This window comes from Agrilus planipennis, unplaced genomic scaffold (assembly GCF_000699045.2).
Source record: "Agrilus planipennis isolate EAB-ADULT unplaced genomic scaffold, Apla_2.0 scaffold128, whole genome shotgun sequence".
Taxonomy (NCBI): domain Eukaryota; kingdom Metazoa; phylum Arthropoda; class Insecta; order Coleoptera; family Buprestidae; genus Agrilus; species Agrilus planipennis.
The window spans coordinates 581,508-605,941 of record NW_020438862.1 but is presented as its reverse complement, the minus strand read 5'-3'; the positions used below and the strand labels follow the sequence as shown (position 1 = coordinate 605,941).

The following is a 24,434-nucleotide window of genomic DNA, read 5'->3' as shown; positions in this document are numbered from 1 at the left end:
AAATTAAACAGGAAAAGCTATTGAAAATTTTATTGAAAAATTTAGATGAGACATTTTTTTTATAATGAGATGAATGGATGACTTTTTTTTTAATGATAAAGACAAATCAGAAATGCTTCAAGTTCATTAGAATTAACTTATACCTGTATAAAATTATTAATCTTACAATTAAGTTGTATAAAGTATCCCAATAGAGCTTATAAATATATATTTACTTAAAAATGGAATGATATTTATTAACATTAGGATCTAGTATATTTTCCCCAGATGTGTAACATAAATACAGAAGCAATAAATAGTAGAGACATCACAAGGACTGGTACTGGGCCCCTGAAAGGAATAATACCTCTACAGATTCTACTATACTATTATACTAAAATAAAAGTAACATTACCAATTAGCAAGTTATGTAGCAATGCTAGTAAGCTGATAAAAACTATTGTACATATTATTATGAAAACTAGTGCTACTTACACTTTGATACCTGGAGAATCATCAGTGTAGAACCTCCACATGCCTCCAGAACCAGCACCTGTGTTTCGGCTTCTGGCAGCTGTAGTTGTTGTAGTTTTACGTTGTTTTACAGTACCACCTCCACTTCTAGGGGCAACAACTTTGGAGGGTGATCTTCCAGATGAACCCACATTCGTAGAACTTGGTGAAGCAGGCTTTAGAAAAGAAATAAAATAAAGCTGCGCCTGGAACTAACCTAACTTATACACTTACCATGTTTGCTTTTTCTTAATAACAGTAATGGTAATTTTTCTTCAATAAGGTGGTCTATAATAACAGAATGGAAATGAAACGAGCAACGTGGAATGAACTGCCTTTCAATAAACTTTTTCTTCCCCTTCCAAAAACTGCCTCGTATTTTACTAAATTCTGACACGTCGACAAACGTCATCAAAACATTACGATTCTGTTTAAGAAAGTTTAGTTTGATGACACAAAAGTTTGTTATGTAATGTTGGTTGTCTAGTTATTTGTTTTCTTAATTTAGGTCATGCTTTTCTTTCAGGTTGATCATTGTTGACAGGTGACATTTGTGACGATCCTGACACATGATATGTTTGATTGATATTTTTAATGTAAAAAAAATATCCTTATAATGTATTATTTGGTCAAGTTTTGTAGGATTTGTATACAAACAGACAGAAAGTTACTCGACATAGAATCTTTAGACTACGATTCCATAAAACTTAGTGAAAAACTGAAGACATGTACCCAAATGGTAATAAAACAAGTTGTTTATTATAATAAAAAGATGCCATATTGATTTTCTGTCACAGGTTATTAGTGAAGAGAGTCTCTCAACAAAAATATGCACATCATGCATTCAAAAATTACGAATATCATATCAGTTTCATTCCATGTGTAAAAAATCTACCACAATTTTGCAGCATCACCTTACTGAACTTTTACGGGGATGTGAGAACCTGGATGCTGATAAGTTTGTTAATTGTGAATCTCTAGTAACGTTGCCCCCCTCCCAGAAGGTCAAAAGAAAAAGAGTAGGTAAAGATGAGAGATGTTCTTTATTAAGAAAATTATTATCAAAGATTAATGAGGATCAAGTAGTGGAAAACGTTCACATTAATGGTTTGACTAAACTTTGTGATAATTTAATGTCAACCACTTCTCCACTCTCAACAACTCATTTACATAATCGTCACGATTTAAAATTTAAAAGTACAAATAGAAAAAGTAATTTAGGAAATCTCATTCGGTTTATGAAAGAGTTTGATTATGGATATGATATAAAAAATGCCAAAAGCATTTGCAACAGCTGTGATCTGACTCCTTTAGAGAAACTTAAAAGATTCACTAACACATTCTTTTTTGATCATTTTAGTGATTACCGAAATACAGTTATACATCTTAGAGATGGTTTTGATTTTGATAGCAGTGAGGATGAGAGTATGTTTGAAAAGTGTGTTGATGAATGTTGTGATACTATTAAGACTGAAAATAATTTAGTTCAATGTAAAGAAGAGTTAATTATTGTAGAGCCTGAAATTACAGTTAAATCAGAAATCGAAAATGATAGTGAATGTGATTTAAATGATTTTTCATTTACTTCCAATCTGGTGCAGGCATGTTATGATGACAATGAAACGACAATTATTAAAAGAGAAACTGAATGTGGTAGTGAATCTGATGAGTTCTCTTTTACATCAGATTTAGTACAAGCTTGTTATGATGAGAGTTCGAATTGTAGTCCTTCAATTAATTTTAAACAAGAAAAAATAGGCGATCCTGAAAGTCTGAGTCCAGTTTCGAAATTAGAAACAATTACCCGAAATATAAATTTATTAGAAATGGATAAAACAAATTTACCGTCCAGTAAAAGTACATGTAACTCTTTATTGTCTTCTCTAACGCTTTCATATTCGTCTTTAACAAGTGGTCGTAAAATGAATAAAATGTTTTCACCCGATAATATCCGTTGTAGAACAAGAGGAAATCCTTTTATAAATCCTCAACTGAAAAAGCAATTCCTTTTTCGTAGCTTTTTATGCGAAGTGTGTAATAGACGCTTTAAAAGTCAAGGGTATCTCAAAGCTCATAAAAGTAAATTAAGGCATTAGATGGAAAACGTGCAAACTGTTTTTATGTATTCACATAATGGTACTTTTGTTGAAATTATTTGATTTTTTGATCTATATTCATGTTTTATATGTGTATATTGTTCAAGTTCTGAGTTTTATCAGAATTGTTTGTGGTTTATATTTATAAAGCTTTTATATATTTTTGCTACAGACAAGGATGGTTTTAAATTAATTATTGTTTTGTTTTTATTAAATAAATAGAACTTTATTTCATTAAATACCTATTTATTGGTCCTTCAGTTCCTTTATAAAAAATAACTTACACGTTAATTAAAAATTAGATTTAAGTTTTAAAGATAATGACCTTAAATGACCAATATTTTCATCCCTTAATTTCATGAAAATGATTTAAATAAGTAAAATAAAAAAAAGATGCGGTAGCGCGAAAATATATAAAATTCTTTTAAATTTAGTTCCACTGATTGCCGTCCGAAAGCTACCGATCTCAAAGATGTGCTTTCCGAAACTGGCCGATTCAAGAAAGTTTTTCTACTAGAAAAAGTATTGTTAATAAAGCGATAAAGTTAAGATTGATAGATAATTAAACAATGGAAATAGCTAATGCAACAGGGGTGGGCACCACGGGGGTTCAAAGAACCTCAAGGGTAATGATGGAAGGTGTCGGAGCCCGTGTAATTAGAGGTCCTGATTGGAAATGGGGTAAACAGGTTAGGACTTATCATTAAAAATATTTTGATTATTGTTAAATGGAATTTTCAATTTAGGATGGTGGCGAGGGTCACGTAGGTACCGTTCGTAATTTTGAGTCGCCTGACGAAGTAATCATTGTTTGGGATAATGGAACTGCAGCCAACTATCGTTGTTCTGGCCAGTATGATTTGAGGATTTTAGATAGTGCTCCTACAGGTGTCAAGCACGAAGGCACAATGTGTGATACTTGCCGTCAACAACCTATATTTGGGATTCGTTGGAAATGTGCTGAGTGTGGGAATTATGACCTGTGCTCCTCATGCTATCATGGTGATAAACACCAACTAAGACATAGGTTTTATCGTATTGCCACTCCTGGGAGTGAGAGAGTCTTCCTTGAGACGCGTCGTAAAAGTAAAAAGATTGCAGTTCGTGGAATCTTCCCAGGAGCTCGCGTTGTTCGGGGTGTAGACTGGCAATGGGAAGACCAAGATGGTGGTAACGGTCGAAGGGGAAAAGTGCAAGAGGTCCAGGATTGGTCAGCGGCAAGTCCACGTTCAGCCGCTTACGTGGTCTGGGACAATGGCTCTAAAAATCTCTACAGAGTGGGATTCGAAGGAATGGCTGATTTAAAAGTTGTTAATGATGCAAAAGGTCATACAGTATATCGGGACCACCTGCCTTGTCTGGGTGAACAAGGATCTGGACGTACAGGTAAAGAAACACTTTATCAAAGGTAATTAAATAAGTTCTAAGGGCTTCTGTTGTTAATTAGGACCTCCAGGTTTAAAAATTGGTGATCAAGTAAATGTAGATTTGGATCTGGAGATTGTCCAGTCTCTCCAGCACGGTCACGGGGGTTGGATTGATGGCATGTTTGAATGTTTGAGTAACACAGGCACCGTGGTCGGCATTGATGAAGACCACGATATCGTGGTGGCTTACAATAGTGGCAACAGGTGGACATTTAATCCCGCCGTCTTAACAAAAGTAGCATCTCCTTCTTCAGTCGAGGGATACAACGAGACTCCTCAGCAACAGTTTGCCGTTGGGGATGTCGTCCAAATATGCTCCGATCTCGAACGAATCAAAATGTTACAGAGAGGCCATGGAGAGTGGGCTGATGGAATGGCATCAGTAAGAAAATGAAAATTTTTTAATTTTTTTGAATTTAACATAAGAGTTTTATTTTCTCTTTAGACATTAGGTAAAATCGGGCATATCCAGCAGATATATAACGATAACGACCTTAAAGTCGAGGTGTGTAATACCACATGGACCTATAATCCCTTGGCAGTGACCAAAGTTGCTAGCAAAGATGGCACAATGCACGGCACCACCAGCGGCGAGCGTCTTAGCGCCTTATTGAAGAAGCTCTTCGAGACTCACGTGTCTGGAGACGTTAATGAAGAGCTGGTGAAATCAGCTGCTAATGGAGATGCCCAAAAGGTCGAAGAAGTCCTCAAACAGAGCAATGCAGCTTCATCGGTTGGTGGAGGGCCTGATGTTAACGGCGTTTTTGCTGGACACACCGCACTTCAGGCTGCCAGTCAAAATGGGCACCTGGAGGTCATTGCCATCCTGCTGAGACATAACGCCGATGTTGAAATTGAAGACAAAGACGGCGATAGAGCTGTGCATCATGCTGCTTTCGGAGACGAATCTGCTGTTATGGAAGTGTTGGCACATGCGGGGGCTGATTTGAATGCCAGAAATAAACGAAGACAGACTGCGTTACATATTGGTGTCAATAAAGGACATGTCGGGGTCGTCAAGATGTTGTTGGACCTTGGTTGCCATCCAAGTCTACAGGTAAGTCTTTTTATAAAGCTTCTTTACCAAAAAAGAAAAGGTTTGGCTTACTGTAATTGAGAATGTAAATTTTGGAAAAATAATAGGAAAGAAAAGTTTACAATGATTACATAAAAGGGGTTTGTATGTGATGTTTTTGATGTTAGTTGGAGAGTTAATTTTTGTTCTTAATTATTTATCTTCAAAGAAATCAAAACAAATTCTATTATTTATTTCGAAGCAGTACTTTTACAACAATTAATTAACAGTTAAACAGTTATGTAGCACTTTATAATGCATTTCAAACAAGAGCAGAACCTTTCTTCTTTGGTCTATATTTTGCTATTCTTGTAAATTTGTGTTTGGATGTTGTGGGGAGTAATTCTTTCAGTATAATTTAATTAATTTGGGTCTGGAAGAATATTGGCAATAAATTTGCGGCGTTTTTTTTTTATTATAGTATGCATTTTAAATCGATGGAGGTATTTATCAAAGTGATTTGTAGGCGTTACATGTTAATTACTATTATGAAAATTAGGTGTTTTAAATACGCCACGCTGGTAAGAATTATGCGACAGGAAGGAGTTGAATGGTAATTCAAACGATAATAAATAATGTCGTGTTGGTTTTTATGTTTTCACCATTATCGTTAATAAAATCTCTGTAAGGCGTTTTTCACGTTACTTTAAAAAAGAGAGAAAATATTTCATTCTGAAATGAAAGCGATTATTATGCGCATTACGAAGGATATGTAAATTTGTTTAATGTTTTTTTATTATTTTAGTAATTATTAACTTTGAATTTGAAAATTTTTGAGTTTAAATTATTATCTTTAAAGCATCTGGTGGCCAATAGCTAAACTAAACATGTGACTGTCACAAAAGTGACAATTTAAATTAATGGTATTAACAATTGAGTACTGATGGCGCTAGTAGGAACGAAAGCGAATTTAGTTGTATCAGAATAACACCTTTAGGTGGCGTATAGGTGTCCATTTTAGATTATTGTAACAAAAATTCAATTAAAGTATAATTATTGTTTTCTAATTAAGCGAAAAGTAATATTATAATATGTTGTGCGATAATCTTGCAAGTGAGTACATTACTTTACTTTCATTTTATTATTCGCGTCGAAATATTTTATAATTGATGTTCTACGTATGTGTATATGTATGTAGGTACTACTGTTGTCGTAATGAAATCAATTATTCTTCAATATTAATTATTTTCGTTGAAATTATTACATTAGATCAGTGTTTTTAATAAGTTTTTGGTCTGGGACTTTATTTTAAATATTTTAGAGGACCTCTCCGAAAGAACAGGTAGGTGTAGAAAAACATGGCGGGGGGTCTGAAATTCAAAAGGAGTTTAATTGCATTGAAATACTCACAATTTTTGATTAAAAATACATTTATTGTTAGTATCAATAAGAATTTATACATTATCATAGTTACATGTTTGGAGAAAGTATTATATTTTGGGCAATGTTTTTATTGAATTGTCGTCAATTTTTCTGCGACCCCAAGTGTTTTCCGCGACCCCCACTTTGAGAAACACTGCATTAGACGGAGAGATTGTGCAATGGGGTGTTTAATACAGCTTTTATAAGAAAACACTTCAGTAAAATGCGTATTGGTTTAAATTTTTCTTATTTTTTTCCTCCCTGTGAAAAAGTGCTACGTCATGTAACACTTTTTCAATTTCATGTAACACGACACCGATCCGTGAGTTTTTCGCCGGTGAAATTGCGCGAAACGCGTTGATGAGTTAAGTTTTTTCCTCGGTTCCGTGACGTCGCGAGGCGTACGCGTCCCGACGCTCCGCGCGCCAGCTTCGATCTCTCGGATCGCTTTGCATGTTGCGAAGAGTCGCGTCGCCGGAGCTTTTCCGGAGTTTTCTTAAAGTGGTTTTTGGCCCGAGCCGACAGATTGATGGATAATTATCTTAAACTCGCGAACTATAACGGATTTAACTTTTCGCTTTTGTAAAGTAACAAGAACGTCGATCAATTACTGTCAGCGTTGCGTCGTCGACGTCGTCGTTGAGGGAACGTCGAAACTTGTTCGCGGAAGGGGGGCGGGAGGGGGGTAGGTTGGACGAAAGGGGGTCGACGCGACGGACGCTTAAAAGCCCTTGCCTGTGTTATATGTAGTACGGTTATTATGGAGTCACTTTTGAAGTGACAAGGGATCATGCTGATATTAAGAAAAAGTTTTTATAATCTTGTTGACTTTTTTTAAAAATTTTATTGCCATGTTTATGGTCGCCAGTTAAGGAAAGAATTTATATTTGTTTACTTTTTATTATGTTTGGGTACTTTTTGTTTTCGTACTGAAATTAATAAAAGTATGGAAAAACTTCTGTATTACTTTTCTGCAGGTAATACTGTTGTGGGGGTACAGAACCCCTGTGGTTAGAGGGTGTGAGACTTGTACAGATCTGTTAGCTTGTCACAAAACTTCTATAATAGTATAGCACAGTTGTAACATGAGATAAAATAGGCTTAAAAACGTTTCTACTTTCATTGTAAAGGATCAAAGTTTTGGGGGGGGGGGTGAAATTTATTATACAGGTGGGATAGCAAGTTCGTATGGGATGTTGTGCGAAAGAACTGTGATTGTACGTTTGTACATAATTTTTATTCCTTTAATTTTATGATAAAACTACGTTAATATTTAATATTATTGGGGCCGTTTAGCGTTGCCATTATTATTGCTATTAGTCGTTAATTTCACGTGACGTTTCGCCACTTCCCCCTCTTGTTCTTTATCTCCGGCTGATTCGCCGGAACAAGAACAAGAGGCATTCCCCAGAATTTCCACGCGCTTTTGGAACGGGTTCATACTCCGAATTACATGCATGACATGTCAACAACGCGACGTACGTTCTCTGATAGTGCACAAAAGACGAGGGGGGAACAATAGAAGATCGTTGGGTATTTAATTCGTGCCTAAGACGAGACATTCCGATAATGACAACAACAACAACAATATCGACAACGACGAATCTGTTTGCATGTGTGTAAGTGGGACTGGGAGACGTTGGCCGGGGGTGCAAGCTGTTTGGTTTCGAACATTCTGCACACGACAATCGACATTTCTCGGCATGTCTTTCTTGTACATGGCTAATGGCTCTGTCGTCTATTCATGAGCTTGTATTCATGATCGGGAATTATATCAGACAGTAGATGTCCTGTTTTGTTGTATGTGGGTACATAAATATGCACATAAGCGCATATATACGGATGCATCTGTTATCGAAGTATATAAGCAAATATGCATATGTAATATCGTAAATTTCGTTCCGCCTAGAGCGACATATTAAGCCCTAATTTATACTACCGGTTAAGTCACGGCCCAGTCACGGTCACATCAATGTATACAAAATCTGGATCGTGACTTAACCGATAGTATGAATCCTGTTTAATTCACTACAAAAAGCCTGATTTATATTATCGATTAAGTCGCGACCAAGTCACGATCCAGTTACGGTCAGATCAAAGTATCGTTCGAGAGAAATACCACTATTAATTGACTGAACCGTGACTTGACCCTTTCTGGTAGTATGAACAGTGCTATATGAAATATTTGCTATAATATTTTACTTGACAGTGGCCGGACCATCAGTTGACCGATAGCAACAATTAGGCTTAAATCTGGCTTTAGACTGATTCGTACTATTGGTCATGTCATGGATAAGTCACGGCCCAGTCACGGTTACATCAAAGTTTACAAAATGGGTACTATAATATTTACCGTGACTGGATCGTGACTTAACCGATAGTATGAATCCTGCTTAATTCACTAAAAAAAGCCTCATTAATACTATCGATTAAGTCGCGACAAGTTATGATCCAGTCATGGTCAGATCAAAGCATCGTTAGAGAGAAATACCACGATTAATTGACTGAACCGTGACTTGACCCTTTCTTGTAGTATGAACAGTGCTATATGAAATATTTGCTATAATATTTTACTTGACAGTGGCGGGACCATCAGTTGACCGATAGCAACAATCAGGCTTAAATCTGGCTTTAGACTGATTCGTACTATTGGCTAAGTCATGGATAAGTTACGACCCAGTCCCGGTCAGATTAGACCGTGACTTAATCGTTATTTGTGGTATGAATACTGCCATATGAAATGTATGTAATATTTTAAATGACTGGCCGGGCCGTGACTTGACCATGGCTTCACAGATTTCATAAATCGGGCTTAAATATCGTTTCAGATCGATTCATACTGTTGGTCAAGGCATGTTTAAGTCACGGTCAGATTAAATATCGTTGGAGAGAAATATCACGGTTAATTGAGTAGACTGTGACTTAACCGTTATTGTAGTATGAATATATTATATTTTACATGACTGACCGGACCATGACTTGACCGATATCATGAATCGGAAACGATATTTTGATTTGCCCCTCACAGGACTTTAATTTTGCTATAAATGAGACTTACAATTAAAGGTGAAGGTAGTGATCAAAACAAAGAATAACTATTGCGATTTGTCGGTATTATAAGCTAACTTCACTGTATTTGTTTAGGTGTCATGCCTATTAGTAGGGAGTTGGTTGCTAAAACAAATCGAAGAAGGTTTTATTAGTAGTCTTTATTTATTTATGTTGTGATTACTTTGGTTTTCCATCTCTTGTAACGGGGTAGTCGCGACCCGATGCCGACCGTTGCGACGTCCTGGTCGGCGTCGCTCTTGGTGTATGCTAATTAATGGCGCGGATCTCACTGAATACACCACTGTGGGTACCGTCCCATCCCCCAATTAAACGGCAAAAGACGCTCCCGGCACGTATCCAAATGTAGGCAATTATTATTACTTCCGTCGAGGACTTTGTTGTTACTGTACGTACGTACGTACATACATACATAACCACAGTTAATAGTTGGTCGGCTGGGTCCGACGCTTTGCACTTTAAAATTAACGCAAACGACGCCGACAGACGCCGGCATCGACTCGATCAACGTGTAGGAATATGTCAATTCTCTGCTAATGATCTATAATAATAATGATTAATTTTACAGTCCAAAAATTTGAAAATCACTGGAAAAAGGACAAAGAAATTTCTATTTCAAAGTCTTTTTTCTTTTTTTGAGCTTTTATAAAAGCTTTCTTATGTTTATCATCGAATTGAAATTGTAAAAACATGCACTACAAGTATGAAACTGTTCCCTTTTGCTTCATACTGTGTAGGTATCACAAACTTTCGATGATGCCACATTTGTGACATATTGTAAATATTAAGTAGTTATCTATCTATTGTGCACATCAAAAGCATCGCGCAAACAATGTTCTGCATTGGAACGGTTCTTCTTTTTTTTTTTGTTATTTTGATGGCCCCGGGCTACATTTGCGAATATTGTTTCGGAACTTCGGTTTTTATTAAACATGGCCTTTGAATGAAAGAGCATTCTACTAGAAAGCTTTAGGTTTACATGTATGCATATGATAAAATGATTGAAAAATACTTACATGGATACAATATTGTAGTCCTTTATTAGTTATTAGTTTTTTTGAGGGATACTAACTTAGCTGCTACGATACCAGCCAAAAATAGGGCGTTTTTCTTGTATGTATTTCCTTTTGAATATTATATATAAAAAAAAATTATGAGTGCTGTCAGCACATGGCAAAGTAGTATTACGTAGTTAGTATCAGCAGTTTCTTATGCTGAAGTGTACGATGTGTTGCATACGTATTTACAAACAATTCCTTTAAATTTAATTTTTCAATTTTTAACACAAATATTAAACAAATTGTTCACAAACGTGAATTTCGACTACTCGAGAAATGTTTCTAACAGTTTCGAGCTCGACTGATAGGGGGAAGAACTTACGAAGAATTTACGATACCTGAGGGTCTATTCTTTTTGGGCATATTGTGTAGCTTAGACTTTTAACATGAAATTCGTTTTTGACCTATGACCCAGTTTTCCTTTTTCGCGCCGTACTGTCTTATCGAAAACCCATTACGATTTTCGCTTTACTTTTCGAAAAGAGTGCAATATTTTAGGCCGAGTTTTTAGGTGATGAGGGTACGAACCAATCGAAAAAGTAATGGCAACAGTACGGCATTGAACACACAAAATGTGATATAAGATAGTCGGTTGTATTGGTATATGCACTTTGGATTGGATTAGTTCTCATTCGCATTGGGTTTATCGTGCTAAAGTAGGCATATTAAATGATACAGTTAAGCTACTTACATGGCACTTGGAAACCAAAGGCGGCTATTGTAATAACAGTTAAAAGTTACAATCAAATGTAACGTTTTCGAACCCCTTGAATTAGTAGAAATGAAGACGCCGTTATTGTAATCGTTATGGTATAAGGAAAGCTGAAGCATACAAATACGCTTTCAGAAGCTCACACGTATGTATGTGTCCTACGAGTCGACACACACACACATACAAGATCGTGTATAAAACGGCATCGGTTTTATGACGTCTTCGTGAGAATTAATTCGTCGTCGTAGTAATTACTAAACACTAACGATCAGTTAAATCTAAACCGGCAATAATTGAAACCAAAGACGTAAATTTTTGATGTTTTCATTATCTACCTGTAACGGATCTGTATCTGTTCGTCCCTAAGGGTGTATTTATGCTGTGTCGGTAATTGGTTAATTATTTATTTTAATTACCCGATTCTAATGTAATTTAATTATTTTAGCGTGACTGGGGGTCAGGTACTAAAATTATACGAGGGCAAGTTTTAAAAAACAATAAGAACTTTATTAGATATAAAATGAAAAAGAGAATCGAATTGAATATTTACAAGAAGGATCATTCCCTGTAGATGTAGATCAATACACAAAAAATATAAGTCTGGTTTACTTACATTGACAGGAGCGTCGCAACCATCATCGCCCAGGGGGTAGTGTCACCAACACACAGAATTTGCCACTTAGTACTCTTTTTAAGGGTAGACTTTTTTCTGACTGCGTGTTACCCTTTTTTCTTCCTTACACATTTAAATTAAATAACACCACATAAATTACTTTGAGTCGATTCCGGAACGCGAAGGGATAAAGTCTACCCTTAAAAAGAGTACTAGGTGGCAAATTCTGTGTGTTGGTGACACTACCACCTGGGCGATGATGGTTGCGACGCTCCTGTCAATGTAAGTAAACCAGACTTATATTTTTTGTGTATTGATCTACATCTACAGGGAATGATCCTTCTTGTAAATATTCAATTCGATTCTCTTTTTCATTTTATATCTAATAAAGTTCTTATTGTTTTTTAAAACTTGCCCTCGTATAATTTTAGTACCTGACCCCCAGTCACGCTAAAATAATTAAATTACATTAGAATCGGGTAATTAAAATAAATAATTAACCAATTACCGACGCAACATAAATGGTCAAGACACCGTTTTCAATTTAAGCGTAACAGTATAAATTTAAGTATTGGAAGTAATATTACACATTCTTTACAATTTCTTTTAATTCGTTTTAGAATTGCATTGTCTTTTCTTTCAAATGCACCGTAACGCCTAGCCCATCATGTAAATGTTATGAATACGAATATCAAAAGAGCAAAACAATGTTATTGTTACGTTGATATTGAGTTTTAACTAAAAAACTACAATGTTGCCTGAAACTGCTGAATTACTCACTTTAAAGTAAAGTGTGATCTCCCAGTCATATTATTAAGATGAATAATATAATACGTGAAGAGTTGCCAGGATAAAATAAAGTTGGTCGAGTTTTTAGTGCAAAACTTGTCCCATTGTCGCTAGTTATGGCGTTTTTTTACGACAATTCTTTCTTCGGCTTTTTGCCATGCCGCGTAGATATCTCACCAGCTTCTGTCATAATTCCAACGCTAATATTGATTCAATTTACACCCTCCACAGTGGCAGCAGTAGTTGCTGGCGTCTTTTCCACAGCGGGGCGGTGGCATTAACTGGTGTTCTACTGCACCATAAAATATTGCGAAAAACAAGATAAATGCCCGGGGTTTACGATAGGGAATTGGCCCAATAGACAGGGCAAGAACCCGTCTAAGCCCTTCTTCCTATAACGTTTTATCGGCCAAACAAATCGGAGAAATTACTCAAAAGATTACGGCCCAATCTTAACTACAACAGTAATAATATATTAGATATAAACGAAAGTAGGGCAATTAGCAACACATGATCAAAATTAAAGGATAACACAAGTCAACATTAAGATTTCTAATAAGTAATTCATTGTAACATCAATGTAAAAATGTAAAAACGTAGGGATGAGCTATAAAGATAGAAGAGCGATACTTAGTTTGTATAAAGAGCAACAAGCAGTTATAGAACTAGGGATGCAACGTAGAGCAGTAAATATTAGGAAGGGAGTCAGACAGGGATGCACACGCACCGCTACTTTTTAATCTATACATCGAAGACGCCATCAACATCATTAAAGACAGTAGAACTATAGGGATAGATGTGCAAGGGCAAAAGATTAGTATGCTTAGATTTGCAGATGATGTAGCAGAATTGCATCTAGCAAGGAGGAACTAGAGATAGTTTTAAATAAAATGGAAGCGGTATTGACAAAACATTACAGTATGAAAATAAATAAAAGTAAAACAAAAATACTGGTATGCAAGGGAAGAAAAAGTAGGGAAAGAGCGAATATAAAGATAGGAGACGAAAAATTAGAAGAAGTGGCTGATTTTAGATACCTAGGAAGTCAGATAAGTGAGGATGGAAGGAGTAGTAGGGATATAAAGCAGAGGATAGCGCAGGGTCGTGTCGCCTTTAATAAAAAGAAGTCACTTCTATGCTCGCGAACGGTTAATTTAGAAATTCGAAAAAGGTTGTTAAAGGTGTATGTTTGGAGCACGGCGTTGTACGGGTGCGAAACATGGACAGTGGGAGCGGCGGAAAAGAAAAGGTTAGAAGCGTTCGAAATGTGGTGTTATAGGCGGATGATGAGGATATCGTGGGTAGAGAAGGTTAGAAATGAAGAGGTATTAGAAGGAATAGGAGAACAGAGAACTCTATGAATAGGCGAGATAGGTTAGTAGGACACCTTCTCAGGCATGAAGGTCTAGTCAGAGACATATGAGAGGCAGAAACAGGAGTTAGGAGGGGTTGAGGTAGACCTAGATTAGATTAGGTACTGTTCGCAAATAGTTAAGGATGTGGGCTGTTCTAGTTTAGCAGGGAAATGCGAAGTTTAGCTCAGGATAGGAAAGAGTGGAGGTGCGTGTCCAACCAGTCTTAGGACTGACGGCCCTATGATGATGATGATGATGATGATGATGATGATATAACATCAAATCTTTATCGTTCTTAATTAATTGATTTTGTAATAGATGTAACAATGATTGTAATTTCGTGTTATTTTGTGGTGTGCTCCAATTATTTCGAATCTAACAATACCTAGTCATTGTCTTCCACTCTTTACTCCCCGACTTACCCTAGTAATGTAAAAATTCATTTTTTTTTTAGTACAATAAACTACCTCAGGTTAATTTGTTGCTGTTGTCATCTCTCAGTGGGGGTGTAACAACATATATAGTATTCTATAACTAACCCTGAATGTCTTAAACGGTGTCCTACCATCTTATTTCTTTTCTCTTTTATTGACGTCCCGTTCTAGTTTTCCGACGTAATACATGATTGGTCTTTTTTAATGAACTTCTGATAGAACGTATCGAAATTTACGGCCCCGTGCGGTACGTTATAACCGAGTTTTGCTGTATGTGATTTCAACTTGTTTTTCTTTTTGTGTATTTTGCAATTAGAGGTATTACGTTCGGTCATATTTTTCTTTGTGAGGCGAGAATCATCCGAACGTGAGTTATTGCTTTTGTCGCGCCATCCTATCCTTTAATAATTTGTTCTCTTTCGAACGAGATCCAGTGGAAAAACATTTATTGGTTTCCATATATAAAGGGGAAGAAGGGGTCGGTAAATCAACACGTCGAACTGAATTATTTGTGGCTTCGAGTTGGATTTATACCTATCGTGGGTATCAACTAACCGGGTGGCTTATCTTATACAGAAAGCCAAGATGGGATTATAATTGGATGTATTTCATTTCGCAGTCAATACGTACAAAAATATATCAGCATAATATTTATTTTCCCCTTTGAAAGATGCTATAGAATGAATATGTTTTTTTTTTTTCGTAAATTTTTGATAAAACCGAAGTTCTCGGTTGTGAAAGCGTTGAGCTCCTATTTGGTCTAAAATTTTAATCTAATTATAGTCATATTCACAACTTTTTGAGTAGGTAGTAAAATGTCCTTAACACTTTTACAAGGACGTCTCGATTATGAGGTGCAGTATGGGGTTATTCCCTGGAGTCCTCTAGAGAATAGTCTTCGTATATACTGTCTTCTTGTGTAGCTAGAAAATAAAAATAAAACAACCGTGATGTGGGCCGAAACGACACGATTCGCCTGTTTCTCGTCGTCCTTCAAAGGAAGTTAAAAAGGTTTATGGTCAGAAGTCCTTGCAGGTTGAAAGGACATATTTGTTATACGTTTAGGAGAAACTTCTCGGTGGAAGTTAGCAGAGTAGTAGAAATAAATCCGGTGGTCCCGCTAAAGTCTTTTGTAGTTATGGTCCAGCTTTCGACTTATCGAGTGTTCTTGTGTGTTTTCATTTAATTTTATTTCTCGACTCCATCATCACAAATCCCGGATCCGAGTGGAGTGGAGTGGAGTCCTGCCGTGTGGCGAGCATGTGTGTGCCTGTGTCGTCGGGGAAATTTATAGACAAGCGCGCATCTTCTCATTCCTTTTCATCCAAATGCGGTTTACGTCGGCCATGCTCTATAAAACTGTCCCGGCTATGGCGTCCTTTTTTATTAGACCGACACACTAAACGAGTTTCCCTTTAATATATGACTCCGTTTCGGCTTACGTCAGCCCCCATCTTCTCGACGACATATTTCCTCCAACACAATTTTTTTACGTAACGATCCAAATATGATGTGACATGTAATTGTCAGTACCTAGGATTTTATATTGGCCTATTACTTTGACTTAAATTTAAAACTGTAGACATCGAAAATTATTGATCTTAAACCAACAAAATCAAAAACATATCATTCTATAGATTACGTTTCTGATATTAATAAAATGGTTGTGATATTTCAATAGAAATAGTACCGTGTGGTATTTGAATTTTTGAACTCATCGGAGAAAGTTTTTACACAATTCCCGGACAAAAGTTTGTGTTTGTTTTTCTGGATTTGTACACTCTTTAATATGGAGAGATTATCTAAGGAACAGTGCTAATGGTAAGGGAAGATTAGGGATCTTCATCATTTTTTTCAGGATCTGGAGGATATTTTGTGATAAAAGTTAAAGTGAAGCATTTTGAGTTGTGGTGAATCAAGGAATGATTTTTGAGTGTTTTTTTTTCCAAGAATTCTTCTCGAGGTCTTTCAATTGGAAGATGGTGTCATTTACAGGTCGCGGCTGGCGTGTTACGTTATTGTTGCTGTTGTATTTTAAATCGACGAACAGAAAGGGTGGAAAAGCGAGCAGTGGTGGGTGGTGGCAGTAATAGTAGTAGTGAGTACATGGTCCGCAGAGCAGATAATAGACTGGAGAGAGGAAGTTTTCTCATTCCGTGGCTCGCAAGTACGGAAAGTACACCATTAGGTTTTGTAATCCGATACTGCTATGCTCCATAAAGCGCGTTATACAGCTGTTATCTTGTTAGAAAGTTGCAAATATTACCTACAGCCTGGCACGAAGTTATATTCAATTTTTCGTCTTTTTTTTAAATATTACGAATTTATTTTGGATCAGGATTAATAATTAGCCCTGTTAAGCTTTTAAGTACTTACTTCTTTTTGTCGTATGAACTTGTGACATTTTTCACTTTGATACTGTTTGAAAGTAAGTTTTCCGTGACAGCTGCGACGTTTAGAACGTGATTTTGTTTGGGTTCGTGGTTTTGTACATGCTCGCGTTTGACCTGCGTCTCTCTCACACGCGTAATTTTTCTCTCACTCTCGTTTTCCGGTGTCGACGATTTTATCAAAAATAATTATTTCCGTCTAATGTAAATAGGATGAATGGGACGGAATGCGACGGGCGCAACGCGGGCCCTTGAGCTTTTATTTGTCATATTCAACTTCTTAAACTGAACTGAAAATGCATTTCTTGCAAGCCCTTGCACTTTTAATGGTTTCCCGTCGCAACTTTTTATTTTTCCTGCTGCGACTCCCGTGACTTCTTTCATCTTCATTTTCTTTTTTTGTTTTCTGAACTCGACACCTTCATGTTAACGTACCAAAATTAAATTCGTTGACGTATCTAAACTCAGAAATATTAACTATTTTTTGATTTTGTTTATATATCTAAGTAATTTTTTTGATTGGTTCCGACGCGTTCAATTTTATCATCACGCCAAATGTACACTGCGGTTTTTATTATTCGTCAAATCTGTTATTTATTCGTAATAGGGTTTTTTAAATTCTGAGGAACGTGTAAAGTTTTCTGGAACGATTCCGGAAAAGCAGGATTTAAGAAGGGTAAATTTCATCCTTGCACACATATGTGTATGCACACGCTGTTGTGGCGGTGGTGCTTTTGGTCTTAGAGGGTAGTAAGGAAAAATGTGATAGGACTTGAGAGCTGGCACACACACACATATCTACATATACACACCAGTCGCGTCGCTGCGTCCCGAGAAGTGTCATTTATAAAAATGTTGAGTTAAAGTAACGGCCGAATATATCAGTGGGAATTACTTTCGATAAGGTGATTTTGGGGATGAAATTTTGCGGCGCGGACTCGAACTTGCGCCGCGACGTTCTCTAGCGCGAAGTACGTCACTGCGCCGTGACGATTTACAAAAACGTTACACCATATTAATGATGAAATTATTGAGTCCTGCCTATCATTATTGTAAGTATCTTGTTACTCAGTGAGTAAGGAATTCCTTTTGTCTTTATTCAACTTGTCTACTGCATCTTTTAATATCCACAACTTCACCAGCGCCTCCATGAAGACTCCACGTTCGTAGTGGAAACTATCACTCCGTATACGTACCTATATACTTTAAGGTTTAGTCGGATGTGAAATTTATCATTCCCGAATTTTGACAGTAGGTAATCGGAGCCACTAGCGGCAGTCGCAAACAGTGTGTCAAGGACAATAGTAACTCCCACTCGACTGTCAGGTGCAGAAACGGGAAGAACCGGGAAGCAATTTAATTCACGCCCTCTCCCACAGTCGTCCCGTTTCGTTTGTACATTAGGCGCCAAACTCGAAAACAAGTCATTACCGAACTTGCATAGACAACCATAATTCAGTGCAGGAGATGCCATGCACTGGCACCATTTCGGTCTGAAGAAGAATACACACACATACACACACACACACACACACGCCCCTTGCATGTGCATAGTCGTGTAGTCTTCCACCCTGAGACGCATAATTTTCAAACTCGGGTACATAAAGTGAAACAAAGAGCGTAATTTATTTAGCCGAACATTAAAAGTTAGCTGTGTAAAGTGCAGCTACTGCCATGCCAAAAGGGAACTCGCCAGACGACGAGAGATAAAGCGAGATAGATACATATGTATGTATGTATATTTATTTATCGCGGGGGTAAAAAGCACCGTATGATTTACCGTTATTAAGCACTCCTTTGGCCCAACTTTTCTCTCGAACAAATACACCTGACGGTGCACCACTTGCCGCCGCTGTTCTCTCTTCGAAAGTTAAATATTAACGTGCACTTTGTCTCCAGTTTGTGTAAAGGTGTCCGTAGGTACAGCGGTGTTCGTAGAATGTGGACCGGGAAGAAACTTTCCGTACACATTTGCTATTTTAACTTTCAAAATTGATAAAAGTGCGTCAAACTTTAAAAAGTTTTCGAATGATTCATATGTTCAACTAAGATAATCATTAATTTTTGTTAATTTCCGTATATTCTTAAAAATATTTCATATATCTAACTGATGAATCAACACACGATTCTAGATATGGTTTAAATAGAGTTGTCCTCAAAACACCAGTATAAAAAACATCCGAGTTTCTTTGTTTATTCAAATATTCCGTAAAAGTAAGATAGTGTTTGTCACTAGATGGCAGTAGGTGTGTTACAATAGGTCTACATGCTGCAAAATACACTGGAATTCGTTTATTATGACTCTGGCTATATTGACCAACCGCTTAATATGAAGTAATTGCAGTGTTAAGTTTGATTTTCATATTAAACTCTATAAGAAAGTTTGGATATAATGGCCCCGTTTAAAATGACTTATCGATTATTATGACTGATTCTCAAGAAATCATATCCGGCTATAGTGACCCAAATGATTAATAATAACATTTTCGCTCATTTTTCTGATCCTTCTTATGTATATTGATATTACAATTCATTGTCATTTTTTCTTTTTCTGTTAATAATTATATACAATTTGTAGTTTTCCTCTCTATTAAACTAAACAACTAACCAAAATAGAAAGTTGTTTATTTTCTAAGATTATGCTTTGTATGACGGTTTTGTTCTTACCCTTCGATGTCATTATAAACGGATTCTACTGTATTCACTAGGTAGTTGTCTTGAAATTGTTTCAAAAACTCGTATTTTTGAACCCACCCGCTAATGATGTTGTTACTCTACCATTTTCGAAATGCATCACTGTACCCATATGTAAAATGTGAATTGTGATGTAGTTTGCCGCAGGTGCATTTCGCTCGGCTTCCTATTTGTTTTATGTCACACATTAACTTTAATTAAGTCGTCGGCAAGTTTCTGTGCGGAGTTGAGCGTTATTCTTTGGCGGCAGTTAGTCATACTTTGTATAACTATTCGGCGGCAGGAAAAAGGGACGGATGCGCACGTAAATATTGATAAGTATTACAACTTGTCGCGGGGATGAACAAAATCGTTAAGTGTCTGCTCTATAATAAGAAGATGACGGTGACGAAGACGTCTGAATATTAATGAGGTGTGATGATGCTCCAGTTTCACAACTTCCTCACACTTTAAACTGACTGTTCATTTTGGTAATATGATATAGATACTAATATAAATCCAAATTTGGATGGATGGTACCTACATATTGCCTGTTCATGTTTCAACCATGCTGGTCCTTTCTCTGTGGCCCTAAGATGTCAAAAGACAGTTGATTTTAAATAAAGTCCCATTTAACATGATTAATCATCGATATTAGGGAGGTCATTTGTTTACGATAAAGGGTGTACAAATTTTCCCGGGATGCTCCAGTTTTCAGAAAATTATCTGGCGATGATCTACATCTGCAGTGTCGATTACATTATAAAAATAGGAATCAGAATTTGCCGTTCAGGTAGATTTAGATTGGCGTAGGTTAGGTGATAGGGAGTATTCCTTAATCAATAATTTTGGTAGGAATTTCGTGTGAAGACATTTTTTATTCATTTTTTTTATGTAAACGGCTAGGAGCTGTTCGTAAAATGTATTTCGTAGTCAATATATGCAAATTACTTTTTCACATTTGATAACCGGTTGGGACGACAAATTTTTGGATTTATTGATAGATTATCGACAAATTATACTGCAGGTACTTCAGTCACTTCTATGCTCGCGAACGGTTAATTTAAAAGTTCGAAAAAGGTTGTTGAAGGTGAATGTTTGCAGCACGGCATTGTACGGGTGCGAAACATGGACAGTGGGCGTGTCGGAAAAGAAAAGGTTAGAAGCGTTCGAAATGTCGTGTTATAGGCGGATGATGAGGATATCGTGAGTAGAAAAGGTTAGAAATGAAGAGGTATTGGAAAGAATAGGAGAACAGAGGACTCTATAAACCGCGCCGCATTATAGAGTTAAATGCACAAGCTGATGCACGGATGTGTGTCCTGTGTATCTGTACATACGTGTATAAAAAGAACAGAAATAACAAGGGAGCTAGAAACGATGGAAATTTGTATTTTTCTTTTTAGTAGGTAATTTTGTTGCTACTTCACTGGAACACATTGAATGTCTGAGTGATTTTTCTCCAAAGAAACTATTTTCTAATATAACTTGTTCGATAGTTTCGGAGTTTGTTTAAAGTCATATTTGATAAAAGTTGGAAAGTATTGGAAAAGTCATCCGGTTGGTGTTTTTAGAGACGTTTGATGTATAGGTATAGGAATAGGTATACTCGTATATAGCAAAACCCTTTTCTCCAATAGTTGATGGCTTCGTTCTTTCGTATTTAAAGATTTATAACTGGAGATTGCTTTTATAGTCACTGTTGATTTTCCGGTTTTATATTTGTTCTTTTCAGAAACATAGTAGGTATGATGCTCTAGTTTAGTTTTTTAAATAAATTAATTTGTTAAATTGTTTTGTACACATGTATTAGTTCCTTGTAGAATGCCGTTTCAAACATTTGTTGAGGCAAGATGTATAACATGATAAGTATTTAACATTTTTCTGTGTAAATTCATTTAGATGTTAATTTGCTCCATTTCAATTTTTTTTTTAAATCGTAAGCGTCGAGTTTCGTCCCGTAGCTATTAGCAGTGCTACCAAAGTTCGTCGGGGACGGATTTTCTAAAGCGGATGATCTATTATCAGATATACTTTGTCCCCCGAGGATTTGCTTCCGTTGTCCTTTTGTACTTATCCTAACGATTAATTATCGGTGGCGGAAGCAAAGTTCCACAGGAAAATTAAATTACATTGTCCTACAAAATTTATACAGAGTGACATAAAGTGCACAAATATAAAACAGATGTAGGTACCTACTCCTATTACACAGGTTTTTACTTTGACAAATTTTTATATGAAGTTGGTTAGTTGGAAAAACTGTTTATAATGTTATAAAAAGGGCGCATAAAGAAGAAAGTCCTTTAGAATTACTGAGGGTAACGTTGTACAGAATGAAAATTTTATGAATTTTATAAATAAGATTAGAAATCATTACATGTGTATCAATCTTAAACACAGCGGGATTTAATAAATGTAGAGAAAGAGCGAATATAAAGATAAAAAATTAGAACAAGTGGTTGATTAGGTATCCAGGAAGTCAGATAAGTCAGGACGGAATGAGTAGTAGGGATATAAAGCAGAGGATAGCGCAGGGTCGTGTCTTCTTCAATAAAAAGAAGTCACTTCTATGCTCTCGAACGGTTAGTTTAGAAATTCAAAAAAAGTTGTTAAAGGTGTATGTTTGGAGCACGGCTCTGTACTTGTGCGAAACATGGACAGTGGGCGCGGCGGAAAAGAAAAGGTTAGAAGCGTTCGAAATGTGGTGTTACAGGCGAGTGATGAGGATACCGTGGATAGAGATGGTTAGAAACGAAGAGGTATTAGAAAGAATAAGAGAACAGAGGACTCTATGGAAGTCAATAAAAAATAGGCGAGATAGGTTGGTAGGACACCTTCTCAGGCATGAAGGTCTAGTCAGAGACATATTAGAGGCAGAAACAGGAGTTAGGAGGGGTAGAGGTAGACCTAGATTAGATTACTGTTCGCAAATAGTTAAGGATGTGGGCTGTTCTAGTTTTAGGGAAATGCGAAGTTTAGCTCAGGATAGGAAAGAGTGGAGGTACGTGTTCAACCAGTCTTAGGACTGACGATAAATATACCTTTGTGGCGTTAGATTGATAAGAGATACTTATGTCGTTTAGTAGATATTAGAAGTAGTTAGAAGAATTTCGTGTCCGTTATTAAGAAAGTTGGAGAAAATTCACCCGGGATTGCACTCATGCATATGCGAGATGTCGCAGCGTATTCGATCTTGAGAGGCGGGCGAGGCGTCGAATGGGGGGCGATGCACATGGCCGGGTCGGTCCCAGTTGAAGTTGAGCTAGTTATCTCCGATGGGTTTTAGAAAGTTTATCGCCTCCATTTTTCAATAGTTCAATTGGATCGCGATCACACGCTGCGTCTATAATTTACCCCGAAAAGGCCGTTGCAAAGAACAGGCGTTATGAAATTTCAATATCAATAGAAATATTCTCCGAACGTCACCAGCAGAAGGATAAAACTTTTCGATTGTTTGGTACTTATTCACCTTTGGATTTCGTAAAATTAGGTGTATATATCGTAGATATAAAACCTTCTTGCTATTTTGCCATAAAAATACCAAGGGTACCTACCTACATGCTTAACGTCTGAAACTTGTTATATCTTAATTTCATATCGATAAAAAAAATTAAAACAATTCGTTCGATGGTATCGCACTTATGCTTTAACTTAAAGCTTTCCCCCGCGATGTTTTTAAGCGTGGGGGTGCTACTCTGCTAAATTATTATTTAATTGAAATTTATTCCAAGATGGTAGTCGTTAAGACAACGGACAGGGGTTCGAATAAGGAGTTAGGAGCTTTTTGTGCTCTCGTTTCTCTCTCCGTGTCTCTCGTTCTCTTTCAAGCGATGCTCATTCACCATTCTGATGCCAAGTTTTGAGGACGATGCTGCACAGCGTCATCGTCTGCTTGACAAATGGAGCTTTGATCTCGCACGAAATTCATCAAGCTAATTGAATAAAAATTGCAGCCAATGACGAGATAAACGCTGCAAGAGATAAACTTTTTGACGGTACAGAGACAGTGTAACCATCAGGAGGCCACTCCAAACTGGAACATCAACCTAATTAACGGCTCTAATTATATACAGGGTGGACCGAAAATACCCAAAAGCATTAAAGGAATTAAACTAAAACATAAATGCCATTTTCTCGCATTTCCATGAAATTATATTGACAGAATTCGTGGGTGTATGAGTCGTGGATCGTATTATACATTCATCTAGAACAGTCTTAATTAACGAAACAAACTTAAATGGCTTCAGATCCGGAAGGAAACGGGCAGTGTATGGTTCAAAGCATGGTCGGTAATAATAATAATTGAAGTGAATGTCGCGAGAGAATTGGTCGTATGATAAACGGAATAATTGCGAAATCGATGCGGTATCTGGAGGGCCCACGGAAATTATCTATGTAGCATATTATGCGAATCTCGACTGCAATCCTTGCATTGTTATTATGTTACCGTTATTACATTACAACAGGTCAGGAAACGTCTCATTCCGAAGAAATTCATTATCCTGTTTCGGTCCGAGATCAACTAATATTATCTAACTGTTATTCTATTCTCATTATATCTGCATTTGAGGCATAACCTATATAATTTAATTTGTTACTAAAATAATTGTAGGTAACGTTAGGGGCTGCAACGTAGAGAAGTAAATATTAGGAAGGGAGTCAGACAGGGTTGCACACTGTCACCGCGCTGCTTTTTAATCTATACATCGAAGACGCGATCAACATCATTAAAGACAGTACAACTGTAGGGACAAAAGATTAGTATGCTTAGATTTGCAGATGATTTAGCAGCATTAGCATGTAGCAAGGAGGAGTTAGAGATAGCTCTAAATAAAATGGGGGCGGTACTGACAAAATAGTACTGTATGAAAATAAATAAAAGTAAAACT

The 24,434-nt window shown here is 36.7% G+C and overlaps 3 protein-coding genes across 6 annotated transcripts in view; 2 read left to right on the top strand and 1 right to left on the bottom strand.

Moving 5' to 3' along the window:
* Positions 1–106: 106 nt before the first annotated feature.
* LOC108738140 (protein transport protein Sec61 subunit beta) lies at positions 107–856 on the bottom strand. Its single transcript, XM_018471398.2, has 3 exons — positions 727–856; positions 475–668; positions 107–330 (listed from the first exon to the last, which is right to left on the bottom strand). The coding sequence occupies exons 1-3, from the start codon at positions 727–729 to the stop codon at positions 243–245; spliced, it is 285 nt and encodes a 94-aa protein (XP_018326900.1). The 5' UTR covers positions 730–856; the 3' UTR covers positions 107–242.
* Positions 857–990: 134 nt separating this feature from the next.
* Positions 991–2,745, top strand: LOC108738138. 2 transcript variants are annotated; one of them, XM_018471393.2, is made up of 3 exons: positions 991–1,231; positions 1,290–1,511; positions 2,453–2,532. In XM_018471393.2, the coding sequence occupies exons 1-3, from the start codon at positions 1,109–1,111 to the stop codon at positions 2,507–2,509; spliced, it is 402 nt and encodes a 133-aa protein (XP_018326895.1). In that variant the 5' UTR covers positions 991–1,108; the 3' UTR covers positions 2,510–2,532. The 2 variants fall into 2 exon arrangements, with proteins under 2 accessions (XP_018326895.1, XP_018326893.1); XM_018471391.1 differs by having other exon boundaries at positions 1,290–2,745.
* LOC108738136 (E3 ubiquitin-protein ligase MIB1) overlaps positions 1,457–24,434 on the top strand; it is a 235,024-nt gene continuing 212,046 nt past the window's right edge. For 2 of the 3 annotated variants that reach the window (XM_025974204.1, XM_018471390.2), the window contains exons 1-4: positions 3,158–3,277; positions 3,335–3,974; positions 4,036–4,397; positions 4,461–5,072. In XM_025974204.1, the coding sequence (XP_025829989.1) occupies positions 3,158–3,277; positions 3,335–3,974; positions 4,036–4,397; positions 4,461–5,072 (1,734 nt within the window). Of the gene's footprint in view, positions 1,516–3,022; positions 3,278–3,334; positions 3,975–4,035; positions 4,398–4,460; positions 5,073–24,434 lie in introns of those variants that run through there. The other variant, XM_025974201.1, reaches the window with a different exon arrangement.